The sequence below is a fragment of the Benincasa hispida genome, chromosome 12, assembly GCF_027475165.1.
Source record: "Benincasa hispida cultivar pf3 chromosome 12, pf3_genome.v1.1, whole genome shotgun sequence".
NCBI classification, from domain to species: domain Eukaryota; kingdom Viridiplantae; phylum Streptophyta; class Magnoliopsida; order Cucurbitales; family Cucurbitaceae; genus Benincasa; species Benincasa hispida.
This window is the reverse complement of record NC_143489.1, coordinates 53,299,728-53,317,626: the sequence shown is the minus strand read 5'-3', so window position 1 is coordinate 53,317,626 and position 17,899 is coordinate 53,299,728. Positions and strand designations below refer to the sequence as shown.

The 17,899-nt window shown below is 31.6% G+C and overlaps 1 protein-coding gene across 1 annotated transcript; it reads left to right on the top strand.

Moving 5' to 3' along the window:
* The first annotated feature begins 7,183 nt into the window (after positions 1-7,183).
* Positions 7,184-11,303, top strand: LOC120092933 (Leucine-rich repeat receptor-like protein kinase family protein). Its single transcript, XM_039051182.2, has 2 exons — positions 7,184-10,319; positions 10,512-11,303. Exons 1-2 carry the CDS (start codon positions 7,436-7,438, stop codon positions 11,063-11,065), a joined length of 3,438 nt encoding a protein of 1,145 aa, XP_038907110.1. The 5' UTR covers positions 7,184-7,435; the 3' UTR covers positions 11,066-11,303.
* Positions 11,304-17,899: the final 6,596 nt, after the last annotated feature.

The following is a 17,899-nucleotide window of genomic DNA, read 5'->3' as shown; positions in this document are numbered from 1 at the left end:
GTTTATTGTGAAAATATATGTACTAAATATATGATGTTATATCATATGTTTGTGTGTTACCTAAGTGGGTTTCTTTCAAAGTAAGCTAAGATGATTATTGACACAACACAGCTCAGCCACACACATTATTTCACTTTTTGGTTTTCTTTTTCTTGTCAATTTATTAATGTTGGTAAAAGCTCAAAAGACCCTCAGATGGCTAAAAAGCTGGTCAATTTAGGATTAAGGAAAGTTATTAAAATGTTGCTCTGATCAAGACATGTCTGAATCTTATGATTAAATCATTTTTTTCAGCAATTTCAACAATTTGGAAATTTCAAAATCCTCATTTATTCACACCCTATATTTTAAATTACTGTCGAAGTAAATATGTGTAATACAATGATAATTAACATGTATTAGTTTGTTCTAAGCATTCATAGATTATTTTTCTATTTTTGTACGTTTATATCAATTAATTTAAATGGAATTTACTACATACGGTTGTTCATTTAATGCTATAATTTTAAATTGGGTAAGGTTTTATTCTTTTAGAATTTATTACTATTTCATTCATGCTACAATGTTCGTCGGTAAGGTTTAGGGTTTTGATTACATCCACATATTATTATATTGATTTTTTTTAAAAAAATTATACTGAATTTTTGTTCTCTCTCTGTATTAAGTATTATTTTTATGCTAAGAGTTTTCTAGGTACATATATATGTTTCTGTTGTTTTCTTCTTTTATCTTTGCTATCTATTGCTGTGTTTTTCAAAACATACAAAGAGTTAAAAATTATCAGTGTTGATAATAATGTTATTTTAAAAAAATTGGAAAAAGTACCTTTTAATCCTTTTGATCTAATTTCTATTTGGTTCATAGATTTTAAAATGTTTGACTTATAATCCTTCAGTTTTGAAGTTGGTTTCAATTTAATCCTTAAGTTTCAAAATGTTTCAATTTCACCATTGAGATTTGAGTTTGGTTTCAATTTGATCCCTAGGTTTTAAGATTTATACTTCTAACTTCGATTTTTCATTGAAAACTCATTTTTTATCTTTAATGTCTTGTTAATTTAAAAGAATTATAGTTAAATAAGTTTTTACCAATTTTCGTCATTTTTAAAATTAAAATTAAAATTTTACTTTATAATTATTTTGAAGAGTTAATTAATAGACATTAAGACAAAGACTTAAAGTGAGTATTTAGTAAAAAGTCAAGGTTAAAAATGTAAATCTTGAAACCTAAGGACCAGATTGCACTACAAGAAAAATGCGTTCTCCCGACAACTAAATTGAGTGTCGAGAGTTTGGTCATCAAAAGAAATAAGAAGGTGTCGGGAGTTCCCGGGGAACTCCCGAGGAATAAAAAGGGGCGTCGAGAGTTCCCTACATTAATCGTCGGGAGTTCCACGGCTCTCCTGACACCCTCGGGCGGCGTTGGGAGATGGGATATGGTAAAAACCAGATCCTTTCTTCCTCATTTTCCCCATTCTCCCCCTTTTATAACCCTAACCTGCACCGCCCAACATCTCCCTGCCGCCGCCGAACCTCTCCCCGCCGTTCTCTCCCATTTTCTCCCTCCTTCCCCACCGATCTCCTCCCTCCGCTCCTCTCCCTTGTGTGCCGGCCACTCTCCCTTCAGGAAGCCGCCGCCTCTCCTTCATCCTTCAAGAAGTCGCCACCGGCCACTCTCCTTTCAAGAAGCCACCGCCTCTCCTTCATCCTTCAAGAACCCGCCGCCGCCGCTCCTTCAATCGCCCGCTGTCGCCGCCGCCTCCTCCCTTCGGTTAGCAGCTGCATTCAACTGCCCGCCGCTGCGTCGGTAATCTTCTCATTTTATTTTCTCTTGTATATTAATTTAAATCATTATTTTCTCTTGTATATTAATTTAATCATTATTGATCGATTAATTGAAAATTCATGATTTAAATAATTTATGCAAATTGTTATTGTGTTATTGTAGATGTTTCAATTAATCATTGTAGATGTTTCAATTAATCATTATTGATCGATTCCCATTTATTGTTAAATGTGAATTAATTTTACTTTCCAAATACCATTTTCAAAAGCTCCAAAAATTAAACTAAAACAAGATTCCCATTTTCACAACATCCAAAAATCCCTTAATGATTACTACATTATTTAGTTGTCTGATATGTTACTATCCTGCAGTTATGGTAGCAAAGTAGTTATGTCTTAAGTAGCTTTATAATAAAGAATTGTTGGCTATCTTGCAGTTATGTAGCCAAACAACTGGATTTTGATGTGTTTTTTGTTGTTTTGTGTATTTTTTTATGTGTTGGTTCTTATTTACTCGTTTTGTGTGTTTTTTATGTTCGAGAGGTTCCATGTTTGTCGTGGGGGGGAGGGGGGGGGGGGGGGGATGGGGTAGAGTTTCATTACACCCGTCTTGTCGTTGAACTTGGAGTTCTTGTGTGTTTATGAATATTTACGAAGTTTAATGTGTTGTGAGGGGTGGATTGAGATTGGTTTAAACCATTTTGGGGACAAAGTTTGAGTTTTATGTGTGTTAGTCCTTGTTTATTCATTTTGTGTGTTTTTGATGTTCGGGAGGTTCCATGTTTGTCGTGGGGGTGGGTAGAGTTTCATTACACCCGTCTTGTCGTTAAACTTAGAATTCTTATGTGTTTATGAATATTTACGAAGTTTAATGTGTTGCGGGGGGTGGGTTGAGATTGGTTTAAACCATTTTGGGGACAAAGGAGTTTTATCTGTGTTGGTCCTTGTTTACTTGTTTTGTGTGTTTTTTATGTTTGGGAGGTTCCATGTTTGTCATGGGGGGTGGGTAGAGTTTTATTACACCTGTCTTGAAGTTTGAACGTGTTGTGGATGTTTACCAATTATGACATTTGAATGTTATTGTTTTAGTGTAGAATGCTGTTCGGAGATGAGCTGAGACAATTGTTGAAGATGTTGTGTTCCAGACGTGTCCTAGACGTTATTTTCATTTTATTTCTTCTATGTATTTCTGATATGAATGTTTATGAAGTTCTATTATCGACTTTATTTTATCTGAGGATATTGTAATTTTTGATTTACTTGTTATAATATGGACTTCTTTTTCGTTGTTTAATTATGTGAATCTTTATTTGATTAATTGTGTTTTACAGGTTATTTAGATCAAATTTAAAAAAATTACAAACGATAAATTAAAAATATTCGATAGACAATTTTCAACTAATGAATGAACTCCCCACGCATATATTACTGCGTCGAGAGTACTTGGGGACGCATTAAATAAAACTGTAGGGAGTTTTGGAACTCCGGACGCATGGAACAAACATCGGGAGTTCGGAAACTCCCGTCGCACTTTAAACGACGTCGGGAGTTAGTCGGGAAACTCCCGACGCACGTATAGGGCGTGGGAGATCCCAAACTTCCGACGCTGTATATTAGGTGTCGACAGTTACTGGAACTCCCGACGCCCTATATGTGCATTGAGAGTTCCTCCCCCAACGGGTTTCTCCCGACCAAACTTCCAACGACTCTTTATTCGTCGGGAGAGGCTCTCCTGACTTCTCCGTTCCAGGGCTCACCTTCGACGAATTTTGACGTCGGGAGAAGTCAGATTTTTTGTAGTGTTGGAACAAAATTCAAATACTAAGGGTAAAAATGTAATATTTTGAAACCTAGGGACTCAATTGCAACCAAAATCAAAACTTAAGTACCAAAAGTGTAAAATTCTGAAACCTAGGGACCAAATGAAAAATTAGATCCAAAGCATATTTTTTCTAAAAAATTATGGGGAGATATATATAGCTTTTTTTTTAGGAAAGAAAAATAAAGTAGAAGTGAGGATAGGAATTCAAATTATTATTATTATTATTATTTGAATTCAATAATATGTAGGATAGGAAATTCGAAACCTATGAGAATTCTCTTTATTCAAGATGAATCTCCACAATAATAATAAGAATAACTCCCAATAATGAATCTGTAATCAACCCCATGAAAGTTAAAGAGATTTGACTTGGAATAATGGATAAAAATCAAGAAAGATAAATTGTTCCTATTTTCAAGATTTCGAACTCTCCACAATCTAATTGATCAAACTAGATTGAAATTTCTAAAACATGCATTCTAACCACAAGAATACAAAGAAATTATAAAAGTTTGAGAGATTAAACTCTAAGATAAAATCATTCAAATTCCAATTCTATTCTTAAATATGGAAAACACATCATTATTTAAGCTAAATGAAAGACCATTATGAAAGGACACAACTAACCCTTTCATCTATATTGTTTAGATTTAACTAAAACTCCTTTAACTCCATACATGAACCTTCATAAATGTAATACATAAAAATAAATTGGTACATAATGCATTAAGGAACCTTAGCTTGGAAGTAAACATTTAATATCTCAGGTCTGTCATTGCTTTTTTATTTTCTTATCATCTGATCTTGTGATCGATAGTTCATACTTTATATATATGCCATTTGAGTTGTGTTCATGTTGGCAAATTGACCATTGAAAGACCAACAATGAATTATGCTTTGACCTATTCACAAAGTTCATGTAATTTAAGGTTTCTATCCTAGTCCAACTTACAACTTCATTGAGTAAAAGAAAATAAATACAATGAATTGGCATTAATATAATTGGCTAGCTTCACAATTTGTGATTCATATGCATATAAGTTTCAAATTCATCTTCTTTAATCAATCATTTGGAAATTCCCTTTTTAGGGCAAAGTAGAGAAGGGTTGTCTTTTTCCCAAGCCTAGCTATATAGTTTTGTATAGGAAAAATGGGATTGGGAGCCCACCTTTGTCCTTGCATTATCCTCTACCTTAAATTATTTGAAACTCAAGTTGCTCTCCACTATGAATGAGGAAAAAAGGGCTTTGCTCTCTTACCCATTTTTGACCTAAAAAGGACACCATTGGAGATGAAATGACATTCATTTTTATTTTTCCTCTGTCTTTTACCTGATAGAACAAGAAATAATGTCCAAGCAATTATAGACAAGAAAAACAACTTCAATCCAAACTATATATTAAAAAAAAACCATTTTTAACCCTTGAGAAACAACCCTCTTGGTGGGCATCCAAAATTAGTCCAAGGTTAAAATCTAGCTTTGTTTCTCTTATATCTTTACATTGATATAATATTACTAATCTCGACAAAAATAATTAGGGTAAATTAAAAATTTGAGGTTCTTAAACTTTTTAAAGTGAATGTATATACTTCCGAGCTTTAAAAATGTCTAATAATTAAGTCCCAATTTTCGGCATGTTTATTAAGTCTTAAATTTTAAAAGCTAAAGCCACATTTGGTAATAATTTAGTTTTTTATTTTTTATTTTTAAAAAATAAGTCTATAAACACCTCTTCCACTCTAGGTTTTATGGTGTTATTATCTATTTTCTACCATGTTTTCAAAAAATATGACAAGTTTTGAAAATACAAAATATAGTATTTATAAACTTGATTTTATGTTTGGAATTTGGCTAAAAATTTAACTCTTTTATTTAGGAAAGTTGAAAATTTTTATAAGAAAATTAAGAGGAAACAAGCACAATTTTCAAAAGTCAAATCTCAAAAACCAAAATAGTTAACAAACGAAACTTGTATAATAAATTTTCGAAAAACCCCCAGTTTTATCTAAAATTAATCCCTGAACTCATAATTTTGTATCTTATAGTCTCTCTAATATATGAGACCTAAAAATTCAAGAATCTATTACATACAAAATCGAAAAATTACATACTTAACTAGAAACCAATTAAAGTTTATTAACTCCTTAAAAATGTAAAAATTTTAAAACTACAAATAAACGTATAATTTAACCAGAAAATGTTAATTGAGGTGTGATATACTCATAAGTAACATATATATCGACAAGATCATTATATTTATTGTTCCTCTTCTTATAAATGTACAATATATCGTTCTTCTTTCATCGTCACATATTTTATTTCTTTTTATAGAATTGAAAAGTCAAATCTCCACTCATTTTCACATAGAACAATGAACGCTGCATTTAATCAAATGTTTTTTTTAATCATAGTAAAAATAAAATAAAATAAATTCAATTAATTTGTTGTTGTCACATGACATATTTTTATAGAGTACAATTCTAGCCTGGTTGCACTCAAATTTTTTTCCTTTAACTTATGTAGTAAAAGAATAGAGTTAAGAGTGAATAGGGTTTTTTTAGGTGCATGGATTTGAAATTGATCTTTAATAGTCTGTGTCTGTTCTTACTTTTCTTTACCATTTTTTTTCTCTGAAATTCTGATGAAGTTTAAAAAGATAAAATGTATTGGGAACCAACTGTTACGTTAAAGAAGAAGAGGTTTTTGTTTTTTGTTTTTTGTTTTTTTTAAAATAATAATAATGATAAAAAAAAGAAGAGATTTGTTGATGTTTGTCATGTGGGTTCTGCAGAGGCCGCGTGAACTAATCTACCAAACCATATTTTATAATATTTATTTAATTATAAGTTTTCTTTTAAAAAAATATTATTATGAAAGTTTTTGTGCACAAAATTTAGAGAAATGGGAGAATAATTTAATACAAAGGAAGTAAGTTTGTAAATTTGTTTATTTTGGTACTTTTTGATTAATATTAGAGTGGTGGCTGATGCTGCCACCTTCTCCGATCTCAAGACATTGGACTTTTAAATAATTTCCCCTTTCTTTTTATTACTAATTAATTCTCTCTCTCCCACTCTTAATTATCTTTTGGTCCTTTTCCTGCTTTCTTTTTTCTTTTTTCCCATTATTTTTTTATATTTTCAAAGTGTGCTAAATTTCTGTTTTGGGCTTCTAATTTGGTTTATTTTGACATGAGATTTAGTCTTTTCTATATATATTCATAACAATTCAATTTCTTAATTATAGTGTGTAACAACAGTTAGTTTGTGTATTTAAAATTTTCTTTCTATTATATGAAATGTGTTATTAGGATTTGAGGAGATTTCTATCTAATATGTATCCATAAATTAATTAGAAGTAAAAAATTTGATACTTAATTTTTATGAGAATTTTTTATAATAAAAATAAAATTATTATATACTTGAACTTTTGAAAATAATCATCATACATACTAATTTGTTACCAATGGAGCTAACCTATTATAAATAATAAAAGCATAAGGACTTTAATATGTTATTAAGTTTTTTTTGTTCTTTTTTTTTTTTTTCTTTTCTGGTGGGTTTTGCTTTGTATGGCAATATAATTGTTTTGTTTTGTTTTTTTGTTTTTTGAATTTTTTAGAAACAAATCCTAGGTATTTGTACACTGTTCTTCTTTGAGCTTGAGTCCATGGCAAGGAAGAGCAAACACTCTCAAAACTCACACTCCCAGAAGATGAGAGAGAACAAAGAAAGAACCATAAACACACTCACACACAGATAGAGAGATAGAGTTTTCAAACCCCAAAATTATGCAAACCCAAGAACAAAAGTTTGGAATTTGAGGCAAATGTCCATCCAATTCCTCTTCTTCTTCTTCCCATTCTCTCTCTTCTTCCTCATTTTCTTCACTCATTCTTCTTTTTCTGCTTCGAACCATGAAGCTTCAGTTCTCTTCTCATGGCTTCACTCTTCCAATCCTCTTCCTTCCTCTGTTTCCCCTGTTTTTTCCAATTGGAATCTCCTTGACTCTTCCCCTTGTAACTGGACCTTCATTTCTTGTTCTCCTCATGGTTTTGTCACTGAAATCAACATCATTTCAATCCCTCTTCAACTCCCTTTTCCTTCTAATCTCTCCTCTTTTCACTCCCTTCAGAGACTTGTCATTTCTGATGCTAATCTCACTGGCCCCATTCCTTCTCACATTGGTGACTGTTCTGAGCTTACTCTCATTGATCTCAGCTCCAATAACCTTGTTGGAACAATCCCAACAACCATTGGAAAGCTCCAGAAGCTTGAGGATTTGGTCCTGAATTCCAATCAGTTGACTGGGAAATTCCCAGTTGAGCTCACTAATTGTAGAGCACTCAAGAATTTGCTTTTGTTTGATAATAGATTGAGTGGAGGAATCCCTTCTGAAGTGGGGAAAATGGGGAATCTTGAGATATTTAGAGCTGGTGGAAACAGAGATATCATTGGAGAAATCCCAAAGGAGATTGGGAATTGCAGAAATTTGAGCATTTTGGGGTTGGCTGACACTAGAGTTTCAGGTTCTTTGCCTAACTCTATTGGTAGACTTCAAAAGCTTCAAACTTTGTCCATTTACACTACTATGATCTCCGGCGAAATTCCGCCGGAGTTAGGTAACTGTTCTGAGCTTGTTAACTTGTTTCTTTATGAAAATAGTCTATCTGGTTCTATTCCAAAGGAGATTGGTAAGTTGCAGAAGCTTGAGCAATTGTTTCTATGGCAGAATGAGTTAATTGGGACAATCCCACCTGAAATTGGTGAATGTGTTAGTTTGAAAAAGATTGATATTTCTTTGAATTTTCTCTCTGGGGCTATTCCTTTAACAGTAGGGGGACTTCCTTCGCTTGAAGAGTTTATGATTAGTAGCAATAATGTTTCCGGGTCGATTCCTTCGAATCTTTCGAATGCTACGAATCTTTTGCAGTTGCAGCTTGATAGTAATGAGATTTCTGGTTTGATCCCACCCGAGTTGGGTATGTTATGGAAGTTGAATGTGTTCTTTGCTTGGCAGAATCAGCTTGAAGGAAGCATTCCTTCGAGTTTATCAAATTGTTCGAATCTTCAAGCTCTTGATTTGTCTCATAATTCATTAACAGGCAGTGTTCCTCCTGGTTTGTTTCACCTCCAAAACTTGACAAAGCTTCTTTTGATTTCCAATGATATCTCTGGCACATTGCCACCTGATGTTGGTAACTGCACTTCTCTTATCCGAATGAGGCTTGGGAACAATCGGATTGCAGGGGAGATTCCCAACTCGATTGGCGCTCTACGAAGCTTGGATTTCCTTGATTTGTCAGGAAACCATCTTTCAGGGTCCTTGCCTGCTGAGATTGGGAGTTGTGGAGCTTTGGAAATGATTGATATTAGCAACAATGGACTGAAAGGTCCAATGCCTGAGTCACTTTCTTCTCTTTCTCTTCTCCAAGTTTTGGATGTCTCATCTAATCAATTTGATGGTGAGATTCCAGCTAGTTTGGGACAGCTTGTTTCTTTGAATAAGCTCATTCTTGCAAGAAACACTTTCTCAGGAACAATCCCTACATCCCTCAAACTTTGTTCAAGTCTCCAACTACTTGATCTGAGTAGCAATCAGTTGACCGGGAACTTACCAATCGAGTTAGGTTCGATTGAATCGCTTGAGATTGCTCTCAACCTTAGTTGTAATGGGTTCACTGGTACATTGCCTTCTCAAATGTCTGGACTCACTAAGCTTTCTGTTCTAGACCTTTCACATAATAGGATTGAGGGTGATTTGAAACCACTTGCCGGGCTCGATAATCTCGTCTTGCTTAACATTTCTTTCAATAACTTTACTGGTTATCTTCCGGACAACAAACTTTTCAGACAACTCTCCCCGGCCGACTTGGCAGGCAACAGCGGTCTCTGTTCTTCAATTCGAGATTCGTGTTTCTCAACAGATTTAGGTGGGGAAGGAATTTCGAGAGATGGGGATGATGCAAGGAGATCAAGAAAGTTGAAGCTAGCAATTGCATTGCTCATTGTCCTGACAGTTGTGATGACAGTAATGGGGGTAGTCGCGGTGATTCGAGCTCGAACGATGATTCAAGATGAGGATTCGGAGCTGGGAGAGACATGGCCTTGGCAATTCACACCATTCCAAAAGCTGAATTTCTCTGTTGAGGAAGTGTTGAGGCGTCTTGTGGATAGTAACGTGATTGGCAAAGGGTGTTCGGGGATGGTATATCGAGCCGAAATGGATAATGGAGAAGTGATTGCAGTGAAGAAGCTGTGGCCAACAATGATGGCAACGGACAACAGCTACAATGATGACAAATGTGGAGTACGTGATTCATTTTCGGCAGAAGTTAAAACTCTAGGTTCAATACGCCACAAGAACATTGTGAGGTTCTTGGGCTGTTGTTCGAATCGGAATACGAGACTACTAATGTACGATTATATGCCGAATGGTAGTTTGGGAAGTCTTCTACATGAGAGAAATGGCAATGCCTTGGAATGGGATCTAAGGTACCAAATCTTACTAGGTGCAGCACAAGGCCTTGCCTATTTACACCATGATTGTGTTCCTCCAATTGTTCATAGGGACATTAAGGCCAACAACATTCTCATCGGTCTCGAATTCGAGGCCTATATCGCTGATTTTGGTCTCGCCAAGCTTATTGACAATGGAGATTTCGGCCGGTCATCCAATACCGTTGCAGGCTCTTATGGATACATTGCTCCTGGTAAGCATTTTCTTTCAAATCACTCGAAAATTTCCGCCTTTTATAGCGAAAACGAGTTCAATATATGAGATGGACAAACTTTAGAAGATAATGAGATTGTGTTTTGATCCTCATACCCTGCTGTCTCAATCTTAATTAGCCTACATTGTTACAAATCTTCCTGATCTAGTTTTCCATTTTTGTCCATTTCAGAATATGGCTATATGATGAAGATAACCGAGAAGAGCGACGTCTACAGCTACGGTGTTGTGGTAATCGAAGTCTTAACAGGAAAACAACCGATCGACCCAACGATACCCGATGGACTACACATTGTAGATTGGGTGAGAAGAAATAGAGGGAATGAAGTCCTTGACCAAAGCTTGCAATCAAGACCAGAGACAGAAATAGAGGAGATGATGCAAGTTTTAGGCATAGCGTTACTATGTGTAAACTCGTCACCCGATGAACGACCGACGATGAAAGACGTGGAGGCAATGCTGAAAGAAATCAAACATGAAAGGGAAGAGTATGCAAAAGTTGATGTGCTGCTCAAAGCTAGCTCCTCCCCTGCCAATGGTGGGCAATTAGAGAACAACAAAAGCTCAAATAATAATAATAATAATAATAATGTTAATGGAGTTGGAATTGCAACATCTTCTTCAAAGATGTCAACAAGAAGCTTGCTGCCAAAAAGTAGCAATACAAGCTTCTCTGCTTCCTCATTGCTCTATTCATCATCATCCTCTAATGGCAGAAAAAGTTGAAATTTTTGTAAAAATAGATTGATTGATGCTTAAAGCCAAATGTAGGAAGTTTGTTTATTTGTTATAAGCTTCTTCATTATCAACAAAATGTATGCCTTTCTTTCAATGATGTAAAAAAAAAAAAAAAAAAAGAAGAAGAAAAAATATTGATATTTCATAACAAATACTAATGTGGACTAAATCTGTGATCCAATCACTTTATTCAATAATGAATGGACTATTTGAGTGTTTTCCTTTTTTTTTTTTTCTTCTTCTTTTTATTTATTTATTTATTTTTATTTTATTTTTTATAAATTTCTGGACAGTTTTGTCATCATCATTTATTGTTTAATTTTTCATTTTGCTTTTTTTTTTTTTTTTTTTTTTTTTTTTTTTTTTATATGTTATTTAATAGAAATGTAATGCAAGTATGACTAGACAAATAACCTTAAGGTATATTATGAAAAAAAAAAAAGGTATATGAAATTGTTATGAAATATGCCATAAAATCTACCAAAACCTTTTAAACTAGTTTGATATATAACTTTACTTTCTTAAGTACAAGAAACATAAACTCTCCCTTTGAAGGCGATTTAGCTGATTTTGTTTTTTTTTCCTAGTTTGGTGAGCTCTTTTGTCAATAATAATAATAGTAATAATAATAATAATAAATAAAAAATTTGCACTTTTCCATTATGACTATCTTTGTTAAGACTTCACTCCAATCACTATTCTTTCTTAGTCAATGACTTTTAAGTGTTATATATAACTCTAAAGACTTAAGAAATGTCGACTTGAGCATAGTTTAGTGAATATAAGGATCAATTGATATTTCAAAAGTTGATCAAATATATGTTCCTCTACGTCAAGACTTGAAAATGAATTCACCATCAAGTATTTGACGATGATTTGACAAAAAGTAAAAAAAAAGTCCAAACTATGCATTAAACTATAAATATTAATGTAAAAATACTTGACAAAGTCAAAAAGAACTTGGACTAACTGACATATGTATATACTAAGGAATAAGAAGTCCGTGGTTCAAATCCCCCACGTCTATTTGTAATTAAATTTTTTTTGATACAAATATCAATTGTTATGGATTAAATTAAAATATGTTATAAATATAAACATAGAAGTTCGAGATTCGATTTTTCACCCCATATATCTATCTCTAAATAGTGTTCATACCCTTCTTCATAGACATACAAAAGATTACACATCTTTTGATAATTTATTTATTTTGTGTAAATCATTGTTATATACTTTTTAATATAATATTACAAATGTGGTGGAATTCAAATCTTATACTAGGCTTAAGTTAAGTTGACTTTGCTTTATTTTGTTCTTTTTAAAACTCAACACTATCCACTAATTAAACAATTTTTTTTTTTTTCAGAAAATAATAAGGATAATAATAATAATAAAGTACAATAACCAAAAATTCCCTTTAAGAAAAATTCCAAGTGGAATAATTTCTGAAAGAATCTCTTCTTCACTTGAAAGCTGAATTTGAAGTACTCAACTTTAAACTGAATTTCAGACTCTGTTCTCAAAGATTTAAAAGATATGTCAAATCTCATATTCATAATTATTACACAAACAAAACAAAATGAAATCTTCAAACATAACAACAAAAATGCCATCATTAAAATCCTCAACCTCACATTCCACTCACAAGAAAATTTCTAAAACTTTCTTTTAGTACACACGTTATTAAAACTAGGATATTCGTGGATTGGATTGAGTTGGATTGAAAGATTTTTTTAATCTATTTATTTATATGGTAAATTTCTTCAATTCAAATAATCTTTATTAAAAAATTAACCCAATCCAACCAACCCAACCATAAAATATTTGCGTTGGTTGGATTGAGTCAATTAGGTTATTTATTTAAATTTTTATTCTAGAAAGAAGTAAAATATTAATACGTTAAAATTTAATTTAATTATTTTCATATATTGAATAAAGATTAGCATCTCAATTTTACTTTATATAATGAAAATTTTCTTTCTAAAGTACTAAAAAATCTATTTTTATGGGTTTTTTTAGAATAAATTATCTAAACAATAATGAAATTAAATATATATATATAATCGTCTTATATGTAAAAAATATCTAAACTTTAAAGTTAATAATAAATTAGGATTGATTTGGGTTGGTTTGAATTATTTTAGATGAATCTATGAACCAACTCAATCTATAAATTTTTCATTTATTTGAACCCAACTCAACCCAAAGACATGAATTGGATTGGATTGATTGTTTTTTTCGGATTATCAGATTTTTTGAACATTCTTAATTAAAACTATATCGATTTGACAAATATAAATAGAAGTAGTATAGAAAAATTTCCACACATTCAGATCCAATAACCAGTATACTTCTTTTTCATTTTATTGAAATCAAATTCGAAAATGAGAAAAAAATAATGGAACTTGCACTTTAGAACTTTGATAACATGAAGAGTAAAAGGAAGTCTTAAATTAATATATGGCTTAAAGGTTCTTCTATACCAGTTTTAAAATGTCATCTCTCTCCATGGAAACGTCGAATTCTCAATTTTTTTAAAAATTAATGTTAATAAAATATCGATGTAATTAAAAAAAAACTCAAAAAAAATATTAAGAATAATGAATAAATATCTTAAAAAATTTAGAATAATGAATAAAAACATTACACTTTTAAAACTAGTTAGATTATTTATTAATTTATACTTTATTCAAACTATTGACATTTTGTTACTTATTTTTTTTTATATTTGATCGATTTTTTTAATACTATAATGAAAATATCAATTCACGTCTTATATCGATATTAAATCCATTTATATACAAAAATTTCAATAAAAATACTGAAATTAATAAATATAAAATTTTCACTTTTTAAATAAATTAAAATGTTTATTATTTATATCAAAGTCATTAAATTTTTACGATATAATGAAAATATGGAATCACCTCTTTTATTAATATTCAACAATATATGAAAATGTTTATGAAAATTTAATACTCGACTTTGGCTTATTTCTTTTTTTCTGTTTGTTTGTTTGCTTTTTTTTTTTCCATCGATATCCGTGCTTCTTTTTTAGAAGCTTTTTTGATGTTTCATAAAGTAGTGTACTTTATGTTAGGAAATTTAGGGTTTTGTGAGAAATGGAGAAGATGCTCTGAATAATCTAACGGCCAAAAGAGAGAACTCCAATAATTCTCTAACAAACTATTACACAACATTTCATTCTTTCTTTCCTTCTCTTCCTAAACCCTTCAAACTTCCCATTTACAATTATTTGTTCCCTTTCACTTCTCTTTATTTCTTTTCCAATTTTATAAAAGTTATGACTTTATTTTCAACGATGTGTCTCATTATGATTCGCTGAGCGTTTAAATTGAGATAATACTTGGTTAAATTACAAATTTTGTTTATATGATTGTACACAAGTTTCAATTTGTTTCCTATAATTTTAAAAGTTTTTTTTTTTTTTTTTTTTTTTTTTTTTCCATTTTATGGTTTTAGTTTAGTTTTTAAATATAGTATCGATGGTTATAGTTTGATGTTGATTCTTGTAATTTCAAAAGTTTTAATATAGTCCATGTAATTTAATCCAATGTTATACATAGGCCAATGTAGTGGAAATATTAAAAAAATAATAAGAAATGTCGTATGAAGAGCAAAATGACACACCACGGTAACACGGATATCAAAAAACTATAATATTAAAATATATATATATAACTTAAATAAAATAAAGAAACAAAGTTATGAAATTTTTAATTCATCTCCAAATGACCACTCTACAAAGTCCACTAATGACCACTATTTATTGAAAATATGACAACTAGGATGTGACATATTTGGACACTAATTATGTATAACTAAATGACACATGGTCTACACATATGGAGTAACGGAGGAATGCCACTTGGCCCTTTGACACTAAGCAAGGGTATCTACTTTACATATATATTATGATATTTATAATACTTCCCCTTAGATACCCATTATATATATAAAATATGTCTCATTAAAACCTTATTAGAAAAAAAAAATCAATGGAAACAAATCCTAGTAAATGAAAAAGAGTACATATTTCATATAATTTATACTCATAAAAGAATACAACATATTTGCTCTCCCTCATGGAAACATTACTTGAGACATCTACGTCACCACATTCCAATATTCTAGACCAATTTTTCAAAGGTTGTGGTTAGTAATGATTTTGTAAATAAGTCTTACAGGTTATCATTTGAACAAATTTTTTTTACACTGATATCATTTTCAGTGTAGAAAAGCTTTGGTGAAATATGATTTGTTCTATCTTCTTTAATATATTTTCCTTTGATTTGGGCTATACATGTTGTATTGTCTTCGTATAGTATCGTCGGAAGATGTGCTAAGTCATTGATCTTAGCCATACACATTCCCTACTAGCTTCGTAAATTGCAAGAATTTCAACATGATTTGAGGAAGTGGTCGTTATGGTCTGTTTCACTAATCGCCATGATATAGTAATTCATTCATATGTGCATAGATAATCTATTTGAAATCTAGCTTTCTGTGGATCAAATAGAAATCCAGAATATGCATAACCAACTAGATCAAAATTTGATTTGTTTGAATAAAAAAAAAACTCATAGCGATCGTTCCTTGGAGATAACGGATTATATGCTTAATTCCATTCCAATGTCCTTTTGTTGGAGAAGAACTATGCGTAGCTCATAAATATACTGAAAATGCAATATTTGGCTTGTGTTATTAGCATATATATAAGTGCATCAATTGCACTAAGATATGGTACTTCACGACTGAAATTCACTCAAAAAGTAATTTTTTAGCCTTAAAGTTCTGTTAGTTTTATTGTTAAGTTGCGTTCATTGATGCACTTTTATGTTTAATTTGTAGGAATTGAGCAGTTGGGCTGGAACATTCTACTTTGAGATTAGAATGACGAAAATACTTCTATAATAGGTCAAAGTTTGACCTAGGGCAAGAGAATGGGTCAAAATTGATGAAAACTGGAGAATTAAGGCAAAAAGAGGCATAAAAACCGCATGGGTGACGCTTTCCCGCTTCTTTAAAACCTATCATTCGTAATTTGATAATAACTTTTGATCCGAGTGGTCGATTTAGGCAAATGACCACTTGCTTTCTTAGTTTTTTGCATATTTTATCCATCTACAACATTAATTTTAGATTTTTTTTCATCTACTTTTGGTAATCGAGTTAATCAGTTACGGATTTTATCTTTTACTATTCCATTTATAAATCTAAATCCTACATAGTTTTGGAAAATGTTTACCTATATAAAGGAGACTTTGCATCAGTTCTCATCATTGAATTTTGGAGCTTTTGAGGCCAGGAGAGGGAGTTCTGAGCAGAATACAAAGGTTCTTTGGTGCCAAAGCTGGTTGGAGACCATTGGAGGGTCAATTCCATCATGGAGACGAGATCGGAACGCTAGATAATTATTCCTTTTCCCCTTTTTCATCTTGGATTTTTTTTTTGTATTTTTGTATTCTTGTTATGGTTCCGTCTATGAAAACCATGTTAGACTGAAATTCTCATAGTCTTAAGGTTAGATGAATTCTTTGGTTTAAATTCTTAAACACTTTCTTCTTTAGATGTTAATTTGCATTAATGCTTTCTAGTATGTTTGATCTTAATGTTTTTGAATGTTTGGTCAACATTTGAATGATTTCACGACTTAAATCTTGCTTGAAATATAGGTTTTAAATTAGATCATGCATCTAGACTATTGTTTGAATACTAGAGTTATCGAATAACTATATAGATTGTTGATGAAGGATCTTAATGCTTTTCTTAATTATCTAGTTTCAAGAGATTAGTAATTAGTAATTAGGTGAAAGAAAAGATTGATCTCGAGAGGGACAATCTAGATAAAAGACTTATAGATCTAGGTGTTATGTTAATTACTTCAAAAGTCAAAAAAATTGCGTGAAATAAATTAATGTGAAGTAAATTTAATGCATGGAGTGTGAGTTGAGTGAATTGAGTGTGCATTAATCAATTAAGAAACACCTAGCTTGGGTTGGTCTAGTTTTTTTCCATTCCTTATAATTCTATCATAGACTTAATCATAAGATGGGCATGAGACCTTCCGATTAAAACTTAACCAACTCACTTAGAATCCTAAGTGGTAGTTTGTAAGATCGAATTAATTTAAAGCTTAAGAAAGAATCCTCACCTAAACAATAAATAACAAGCATTAAGCTTAAGAGCATGCTAAGTTGAATAATCAATTTTCATCATCTAATTGATTACTCAAAGTGAGATTCATCTAGATTAGAAAGAGAATGCTTATTAATTGGAACCCCAAATTAACATCACAACCTTACTTAATCTTTGCTTCTAGGTGATTAACTAACTAATGGTTACAAATTAGGGCTAATAGAAAACAATCAATCAAACTAATATGACTAATTTATCAGATATTCAGATGAAAGAAAGATTGAAGAATAATTTCAAGATGAAATCTTTATTATATAAGAAAATCTCAGCAAAATACAATCCCAAGTTTCAAGAATCTTAAAGGAATGAAAATAAACCAAAAGCCCAAGCTAAGTTCTTACCTCTTAGCCCTTAATCATCTTCAAAATCAAGCAGTTCAAGTTCAATCTTAACCAAAAAATGGAATAAACTAACGTTTCTAGTGGAGAGGTGGAGATTACAAGTGATGAAAATGGAAAAGTAGCATGATAACCCTCAAAATCGGCCAAAATAGTGATATAAAGCAGTGCCGCAACGTCGCAACCCTATGTAAGAGCGTTGCAATACTGGGCGAGGAGTTGCCATAGCGTTGCGGCACAACATGAAGGAAATCGGATATGAGAT

Coding starts and splice junctions, on each gene's coding strand:
- LOC120092933 (XM_039051182.2), top strand. CDS start 7,436: ATGTCCATCCAATTCCTCTTCTTCTTCTTCCCATTCTCTCTCTTCTTC. Junction 10,320..10,511: donor TTATGGATACATTGCTCCTG/GTAAGCATTTTC, acceptor TGTCCATTTCAG/AATATGGCTATATGATGAAG.